This window comes from Callorhinus ursinus, unplaced genomic scaffold (genome assembly GCF_003265705.2).
Source record: "Callorhinus ursinus isolate GAN/ISIS: 27379988/994484 unplaced genomic scaffold, GSC_fseal_2.0 scaffold15, whole genome shotgun sequence".
In the NCBI taxonomy this organism is placed as follows: Eukaryota; Metazoa; Chordata; class Mammalia; order Carnivora; family Otariidae; genus Callorhinus; species Callorhinus ursinus.
In genome coordinates, this window is record NW_027397077.1 from 34254729 (window position 1) to 34264471 (window position 9743).

General features: G+C 41.2%; 1 protein-coding gene across 4 annotated transcripts in view; it reads right to left on the minus strand.

Moving 5' to 3' along the window:
• The window catches only part of SUMF1 (sulfatase modifying factor 1), a 97732-nt gene extending 90250 nt beyond the window's left edge, over positions 1-7482 (minus strand). For all 4 annotated transcript variants that reach the window (XM_073901572.1, XM_073901573.1, XM_025885350.2 and 1 more), the window contains exon 1: positions 7188-7482. In XM_073901572.1, the coding sequence (XP_073757673.1) occupies positions 7188-7463 (276 nt within the window). In that variant the 5' untranslated portion in view covers positions 7464-7482. The remainder of the gene's footprint in view (positions 1-7187) is intronic.
• Between the last annotated feature and the right edge of the window lie 2261 nt (positions 7483-9743).

Genomic DNA, 9743 nt, shown 5'->3' on the forward strand with positions numbered 1-9743 from the left:
TGGAAAATATTGTTCTAGTGAAATCCAGAGCATTAAGTGTTTCACTCTAAAGGACCCTAAACCATATAAAAAGAACCATTTTAATCAAGTCTTCACTGAAGTTCCAGATTCAAACAATCCATTCCTTGTTGAAAGTAAGTTAAAACTCCCTTTGCTACACCACAGTTTGTGCCATTGCCACTCAAGTCAAAAATACATAAGTCAAGGTGACTCTATTGCTGTTAGAACCATATTTGGGGGGCGCCTGAGTGGCTCAGTGGGTTAAGTGTCCAACTTGTGATTTCAGCTCAGGCTGTGATCTCATGGGTTGTGGGATCAGCAGAGTCTGCTTGGGATTCTCTCTCCCTCTGCTCCTCCCCCAAGCAGTGCACTCCCTCTCTCTCCCAAATAAATAAATCTTTAAAAAAGAGAGAGAGAGAGAGAACCATATTTGGGCTACACACTCCAGGCAGGTGCAGTGGGCATGTATTACTTGTGCCCACCCAGCCCTCATTCCTTCCTGTTCTTGTCAGAACAACTGACATCCCTTTGAAAACCATTTGTTCAACCTTCTATATGGCTCAGGTAGAGCTGATGACTCTATTCCACCTACTGTGACTCAGGCATGGCCAACTGTGGCATTCTTTTGATCACAGAGATGTTATTAGGGATAAGCCCATGATCCAGTCAAAGTTAATCTTAAAGCTTTGGCTGGAGCTATGAGAAAAGGGATACTCTCTCTTCCAGCTACTTCCTCAGTAGAAACAGAGACACTGCCTGAAAATGGAGCAAATACAGAAAAAAGAAGAGCCAGGAGATAGTCAAAAAGGAAGATCTCCCTGAGGCCTTGGAACCAGTTGTGTCTGGGGCCATATCTACTCTCAAACTTCCCCACTATGAGAACCCATGAATGTTCCCTCTCCCACTTTTTTTTTCTGCTTAAGCCGGTTTTGTGTTTTCTTTCACTTGCTACTGTGATATTTTTGTCTTATATACAAAAATGAGATAAGCTTATATGAATACTTTTGTGCAGTTCTTCTCCCTTTTCCTTCTTTTCTCTCCTTAAATCTAATGTAATACATTAAAGGCTCAGGAGAAAGTGGGGTGAAAAGAGAATCATGATCTCTGGATCTACCCACAAACTGCTGCTTTAGCCGTCTGTACAAGGCTTATCTATCTATACCATTCTCTTACTCTACTGTCCTCAAAGACAGACACTAATTGTAGATGGAATAGCATTAAAGTTCCTTCAAGCCCTGGGATTTATGATTCTATTAAGCCTCAGTTGCCTTACCTGTAAATGGGGAATAATACCTGTTACTGGATTCTTAGGAGGATGAGATAGAGCAAAAGAATATTTTACAAAGGTTTTTCTAGAAAGTATGGGATACCCTTTATTCCCACAGCAGTTTCTCAATATTGTATCCACCAAAAAAAGGTAACAGATCATTCAAGAAACTGTTACAGAATGGCTAAAATGTGTAAGACACTGGGCGAGTGGGGGGGGTGGATACGGAGATTTAAAAAGGTCTAAAACTGCTTCCCCTGTAGAATATCAGACAACTACACATAGAACACCAAAGAGAATACACAAGTTGCCTTCAGACAACAGTAAAATGTTGTGGAAATTTAGAGGAAAGAAAAACCACTTCTTCTTGGACGAAAGGTTTCATGGAAGAGATGACATTAAATTCAATCGTGCCCTGACACTTGCGTAAGCATTACCTGATCAGAAACATTCTCAGATAGGAAATCAGGACTGAAATTACCCATACATACAGAGATAGTGCCTACAGTTCAATCACCCCATGATTCTAAATGTCCTTCAAGCAACTGTTTTCAAAGACACATGGAGATTAAAACATTTTGCTACCTTGTACAAAATAACCTGTGCAGAAATTGTTAGGATAATTTTCTCAATGAGAATTATACATATTTTTAACCAGAAGGAACTTGAGTAAAACTTTAAAATATCTAAATTGTTTCCCATACAATTTTTACTGCTGTAACTTTCCAGTGAAACTGTAAATTCCCTGAGGGAAAGCCTAGAGCTATTTATTTTTGTGTGTGTGTGTCTCTCATCTTGCCAAGTGCTCATTAAATGAATTAAAATACAAAAAAAGACTCACAGTTATAAAGTGTTACATTAAAAAGTGTGAAAAATGTCACCCCCAGAAACCTTAAATTACTAACATTACCCAGAACACATCATACATTTGTACAATGCTTTGTGCCCATGCCATTCCCCTCTTTGGAATCTCCTTCAATCTCTCCTTCTATCCCTAGCTTCTGAAAATGTCTCCTTCAAGCCCTAGCTCTAATGTGACCTTTTCTTTGAAGCACTTCCTAATTTGTACAGGAAGAATGAATCATTTTTTCCTCTCCAAGTGCTTTGTACATACTCCTCCTATAGTATTGTCACTATGGAAAAATGATGCTTACAGGTCATTGTGCATGGAGGGGAAGGGAGATGGGGGGGAGAGAGACACAGAGAGAGGAAGGCAGAAAGAGGGAGAGAGAGGGAGGGAGGAGGAGGAACGAAGGGAGGGACACATACCCAGAGAGAGTATACACCTACCAGAGGGAAATGGTAAATGCCTTGAGGGTAGGGCATACGTCTTTTTCTTTTCCTTATGACCAAGACATAGGAAACTGTTATAAAATTTGTACACCAAATAAACATCTGTTGAACTAAATAAACAGAAAACAAACAAAAAAAAATTAGATTTAATACAACCCCAATCTAAATCTCAGAAAGTTATTTTACGGATATCAACAAACCGATTCTAAGCATATATGAACAGGCAAAAGACCCAGAATGGCCAAGACAATACTCGAGGGGAAAAACAAAGTTAGATGACTGATGCTACCCAATCTGAAGAGTTACTGTAAACTTAACAGTAATTAAGACAGTGGGTACTGGTGAAAGTACAAAGAGATCAATGAAACAGCACAGAAAGCCCAGAAAAAGACCTCCATAATATAATCAACTGATCTTTGACAAAGGTGCTAAGGCAATACAGTAGAGCAAAGACCATCTCTTCAACAAATGGTGCCAGAACAAGTAGATATCCACATACATACATACACACATACATAAATAATAGACACAGACCTTCCACCCTTCACAAAAATTAACTCAAAATGGATCACAGACCTAAATGTAAAATGCAAAACTGTAAAACTCTTAGAAGATAACATAGAAGACCTAGATGACAACGGGTATGGTGATGAATTTTTACATACAATATCAAAGGCACCATCCACAAAAGAAATTGCCAAGCGAGGCTTCATTAAAATTAAAAATTTCTGCTCTTCAAAAGATAATGTCAAGAGAATGAGGAGGTAAGTCAATTGAGAGAAATTTGCAGATGACACATCTGTTATCCAAAACAGGGGAAATTGGAGGGGGAGACAAACCATGAGACTATGGACTCTGAGAAACAAACTGAGGGTTCCAGAGGGGAGGGGGGTGGAGGATGGGTTAGCCTGCTGATGGGTATTAAAGAGGGCACATACTGCATGGAACACTGGGCGTTATACGCAAACAATGAATCATGAAACACTACATCAGAAACTAATGATGTAATGTATAGTGATTAACATAACATAAAAAAAAAAAAAGAACTCTTAAAACTCAACAGTAAGAAACCAAAACAATCTGATTTAAAAATGGGCCAGGGCACCTGGGTGGCTCAGTTGGTTGGGGGCAACTGCCTTCGGCTCAGGTCATGATCCCGGAGTCCTGGGATCAAGTCCCACATCAGGCTCCTGGCTCAGCGGGGAGCCTGCTTCTCCCTCTGACCTTCTCCCCTCTCATACTGTTTCTCTCTCTCTCTCAAATAAATAAATAAAATCTTTAAAAAAAAATAAAAATAAAATAAAAATGGGCCAAAGACCTTAACAGATACCTCACCAAAGATACACAGATGGCAAAAATGCTCCTCGTATGTCAAGCAAAAAATGCAAACTAAAACAACAGTGAGAAACCACTACACACCTTAGAATGGCCAAAATCTGGAACAGTGACAACACCAAATGCTGGTGAGGGTGTGGAGCAACAGGAACTCTCATACATTGCTAGTAGGAATGCAAAATGGTACAACTACTTTGGAAGACAGCTTTGCAGTTTCTTAAAAACTAAGCATACTCTTGCCATGTTACAGCAATTGTGCTCCTTGGTATTTATGAAAATATTTGGCACTTATCCAAATATCCATACACAAATCTGCACACAAGTGATTATAGCAGCTTTATTCCTAACTGCCAAAACTTAGAAGCAAGCAAGATGCCCTTCAGTAGGTGAATAGATAAACTGTGGCACATCCAGACAATGGATATTATTCACAGCTAAAAAGAAATTAGCTATTAAGCTATGAAAAGACATGGAAGAATCTTTTTTTCTTTTTTTTTTTTAAAGATTTTATTTATTTATTTGAGAGAGAGAGAATGAGAGATAGAGAGCACGAGAGGGAGGAGGGTCAGAGGGAGAAGCAGACTCCCCGCCGAGCAGGGAGCCCGATGTGGGACTAGATCCCAGGACTCCAGGATCATGACCTGAGCCAAAGGCAGTCACTTAACCAACTGAGCCACCCAGGCACCCCGACATGGAAGAATCTTAAATGCACATTACCAAAGAAAGAAGCCAATTTGAAAAGGCTACATAGTGTATGATTCCAACTCTGACATTCCAGAAAAGATAAAACTATGGACACAATAAAAAGATCAGACAGAGGTGCCTGGGTGGTTCAGTCAGTTAAGCGTCTGACTCTTGATGTCGGCTCAGGTCACGATCTCAGGATTGTGAGATCAGCCGTGCTTCAGGCTCCACGCTCAATGGGGAGTCTGCCCCCCCTCCAGCAATCCAACATGCTCATGCTCTCTCTCTCCAAAATATATTTTAAAAAAAGATCAGACATTGCCAGTGGGGACGAGGAGGAGGAATGAACTGAGGAACACAAAGATTTTTAGGGGAATGAAAATACTATACTATACAACACTATATGATATTATAATGATGGATGATATACATCATTATATATTTGTCCAAAATCACAGAATGTATAACACCAAGAGTGAACCCTAAGGAAAACTATGGACTTTGGTAATTATGATGCGCTAACGTAGACTCATCAATTGTAACAAATGTACCATTCAGGTGAAAGATATTGATAATGGTGGAGGCTGTGCATTGTGTAGGGGCAAGGGTATTACAGGAAATCTCTGTACCTTCCTCTCAATTTTGTTGTGAACCTAAAAATCCTCTAAAAAATTAAGTCTTAAGAAAAAAGAAAAATTTTTTTAAAGATAAAGAGAAAAAAGCGCTATCACTACAACCATGCACCTCTCCTGTAATATTGAACTTCGTGAATTCAGAATAAATGGCTAAGTGTCGGAATGAGACCAAAGTCATCTACACATGAACCAAAATACTTGAAACCAAGGAAATCAGAGAGATAAAGAACTGCCTCCTATGAAGTCTTTTGTCTCAACAACAAAGCTACTTCAGGTTCAATCATTAGGTTGAGTCCTTGAAGGCTTGTGAACTGTGTTCTCAGCAATTGCTAGTTTCCTAATAGCAAAGGATGCCTCCAAACATTATAGAAAGTGAATTCAAGTGAAAATGAGCATAAAATAGAAACATGTATGGAAGGAAGGGAGGGAGGGAGGGAAGGAATGCAAGAACTGGTCAAAAATGACCCATACAATACCTAGTCCTGACACAAAACCACTCTGAAGAAATGGAAAAAATGTGTATCTTATAAATGTAATTTAAAAGATACTGGCAAAATAATAGATAAAAATAAAAAAATAAAAGATACTGGCACTCATATCTCATTCTGAAATCAAAAGGAAGTTACAGCATTTAAAATGCAGAATGTTCTTTACTGGCCAGAAGGTTTTAGGGAAAAATTTGATACAGATCAATGTGTAAATGCAGTAAGACAGCTACCCTGTTAGTTACAAAGCAGATAAAAAAGACATAGAGCTTTCTCTTTTGAAGGAAGGAGGAACTGATTATCAAATACCAGGAAAGGTAGAAAAGAATTAAAATCATGTATGGCCAATACACACTACAACAATAACCAGGGCTCCCACCACACAAAAGATAAACACTAATAATGCAGCGCATCCTCTGAGGAACAGGAAAATTTAAAAGGCCAAAAATTACACAAAATGGAGAATCAAGGAGAAGCCCAGCCACCAGCTCCCTAACACTATACCAGAGACAAAAAGTTATGGTCTTAACCCCTACCACCCTGACTCCCTAGTTAGGGAAAGATACCTGAGACAAATATCTTTGGTAATTGTAATGTCAGAGTAAAGAGCTACTCTGGTGGCAGCATATGGAAATACTTCAGGGGAAGAAAAAGAAAGAAGTCAGGTAAGGCCTGCTGGAGGACATTACCTCTCACCTAAGTCCTGAATACTGTTGAGAATTAAACCATGGGAAAGAAAACTGGGATTAAAAAAATAAGGAAAGAATGTACTTGGTACACAAGGAGGAGCACTAGTTTAGGAGTCAAACATCTGAGTTCTAGTCCCCCTAAGTTATTTCCACAACCATACCAATATGCAAAGTACCTGGAAAGAATGAAGTAATCGTTATTACTGATGTTATCATTTATGAATGCTAACAGCACTTCCATGCACTACGAGTGGCACAGATAAGTAGCACTAAAAAAGCAACTACAGTTGCCTTGGTCCTTCCTGTGTGCTAGAGTACTAAGAATAGCAAGATAAATAGGACAAGTTCTTGCCCTCAAGAAACAGAGTCTACTAGAAGAGCCCATCGATAAAATACAACAATCCTGACACAGAGACCCACTGTCCTGATTTCTTCACAGTTAAGACAGGAACCCAAGACTAACGAATCTGTCGGCCTTAAAATTAAAAGCCCGAGAACCTCACGAGGAAGACAGGGTGGAGTGAGGAGAAGATAAGGAGTAAGAGGTAAGAAAAGGAGGGTCAACTGTCCTCAAACCAAACTCCCTAATTCGCAGGATTAAGTTGAGCCCCAAGATCCCGCCGACTTGGGGAGGCAAAGAGGGGAGAGGAACTCTTCGTCAAGTCAGATCAGCACGTGCCCAATCTGGGGTGTGGTTATAATCTTTACTTGCCTTCCCGCAAACCCCTTGCCTTGCCCATCCCAACCCTGTCCAAGAACCCCGCGGACCCCACCCGCCTTCACGAAATCGGAAGAGCACCTTGGTGGGCGCGAGCGGCCGCTCTCCCGGAACCTGGCCGGGGGCGTTCGCTTCCCGCGAGTATCGGTGCGCGGCCGTCGAGCTGCCATGGTCCCCGCGCCGCTGGGGAGTGCCACAACCGCAGGAGCCCGCGAGGGAAGCCGCGCCGCCACCCGCGCCCGTACTGGCCTCTTTGCCCCCAGCCGCTTCGCCGGGCAGCAAGAGCAGCGGCAGCACAAGGACGAGACCGAGCCGGGCGCGGCACCCACCAGCCGGTCCTACTGAGGGCGCAGCCATGTTGTTCCTCCAGCCATGTGACCCCGTAGGTCACGTGGCCCCACCCTCCTTAAAGGGGCCAACCTTGGGTTGATTTTTGAGGTGTCATCAGAATAGCTCTCTTCAATTTTTTCTGGGTACCTCTCCTTTGGAGCACCCCTCCTTGGCTCCACTGACTTTAAAACACAAAACCCTACAAAATTCAAGGATTTCCAGCCGACTATGAGTCCCATTTTAATTTCTTGGTTGAAAAACGATAATCAAATTTGTTGAGCATTTGCTAAATGCTAAGCAGTGTGCTAAGCACTTAACTTTTTGAAATCACATTAAACCTCACAAGAACCCTGTAATATTGGGTTCACCAAGCTATTAAATGACTTGCCCAAGTTTACATAGCAAATAAGTGTCAAAAACGAGATTTAAAGCCAGGGAATCTAACTGAAAACCTGACTTTGGCCATTATGCTGTACTGTAGGCAATTAAATAAGTTTCCCTTAACAAGAAATAAGGGGAAGATGAACGTGTTGAAAACTTCGCCAAAGGATGCAATTAGGGAAATCCTAGGTACACCTGGGATAGGTACAACAGTGGCTCTCAAAGAGTCCCAGACGAGCCAGCATCGGCATCATCCTGGAACATGTTAGAAATGCAGTACTTGGGGCGCCTGGGTGGCTCAGCTGGTTAAGCGTCTGCCTTTGGCTCAGGTCATTTTCCCAGGGTCCTGTGATGGAGCCCCACCTTGGGCTCCCTGCTCAGTGGGGAGTCTGTTTCTCCCTCTCCCCTCCCCCTACTCATTCCTTCTCTCTCTCTCTCAGATAAATAAATAATCTTAAAAAGAGATGCAGTACTCAATCAGAATCTGTGAGGACAGGATACAGCAATGTCTGTTTTTAACAAGTTTTCCAGATGACACTAATGCATACTGATGCACACTAATACACACTAAAGTTCGAGAACCACTGCTCTACAGGACCAAGTTTCTTCACGAAAAAAAAATCAAAAGAAAAAGAGGATAGAAGGAGGGGCTTGAAGTTTTAAAATGACATCTCAGCCAACTGTAATATGTGCACCTTATTAAATATTGATTCAAACCTACTGATCTCAACATTTTTGAGAAAATCAGAGAAATATGACCCCTGACCCAAATTATGATATTTGATAAAATTAAGCAATTAATATCAATTTTGTTTTTAGGTTTTTAGGATTGGTAATAGTATTTGTGGTTATGTTTTTTTAAAAGAATCTCTTCCTGGGGTGCCTGGGTGGCTCCATGGGTTAAGTGGCTGTTTTCAGCTCAAGTCATCCTCTTAGGGTCCTGGGATCAAGCTCCACATGGGGCTCCCTGCTCAGCAGGGAGTCTGCTTCTCCCTTTCCCTCAACCCCTCCGCGTGCTCATGCTCTCTCTCTCTCTCAAATAAATAAATAAAATCTTTTTAAAAAAATAAAAGAATCTCTCCCTTTGAAATATATATGTTGGAATATATATATGGATAAAAAGATAGGCTGTCAAGGCTTTGCTTCCAAAAAATGGGTGATGGTGGGAGAGGGTGGCTAAAGATGAAACAGGATTGGCCTTGAGTTGACAATTGTTGAAACTTGTTTATGGGTATCTGGGTGTTTGTTATAATACTCTCTCTAGTTTATGTTTGGATTTTTATTTTTTTTAAAGATTATTTATTTATTTGATAGAGAGACAGCAAGAGCAGGAACACAAGTAGGGGGAGTGGGAGAGGGAGAAGCAGGCTCCCCGCCAAGTAGGGAGCCCAATGCGGGGCTCCATCCCAGGACCCTGAGATCATGACCTGAGCCAAAGGCAGACGCTTAACGACTGAGCCACTCAGGCACCCCTATGTTTGGATTTTTAAATAAATATAGCAAAGTCCTTTCCTCCTTCTTGACTATTTCACAGTTTTCCAAAGTTTTCACACATTTTCTTGCTTAAGATTGCAACCACTTGGCAAGCAACCTACTATTATCATACCCATTTCACAGTTGGTGAAGCTAAAAAGTCATTGTTTTAACTATGGTTATATATTTACTATGGACAATTTAGACTCCAGGGTCTAGGTCAAAGATAGTTGTTGTCAGTCTCTCTGCAAAAGTTCAGCCTTGGCACATGCTGTGTCAGCTGCCCTTCTGAGAACTGACACACCTTAGACTCATGATCCTGCTAAACCATGAGGGTATGACCTCCATGAAGGCAAGGATCCTGCCAATTTTCACCACTGAATCAGCAAAATTAGGCCAACGCCTAGCACATAATAAACACTCAGTGAACATTTATTGAATTAATGGACAAAT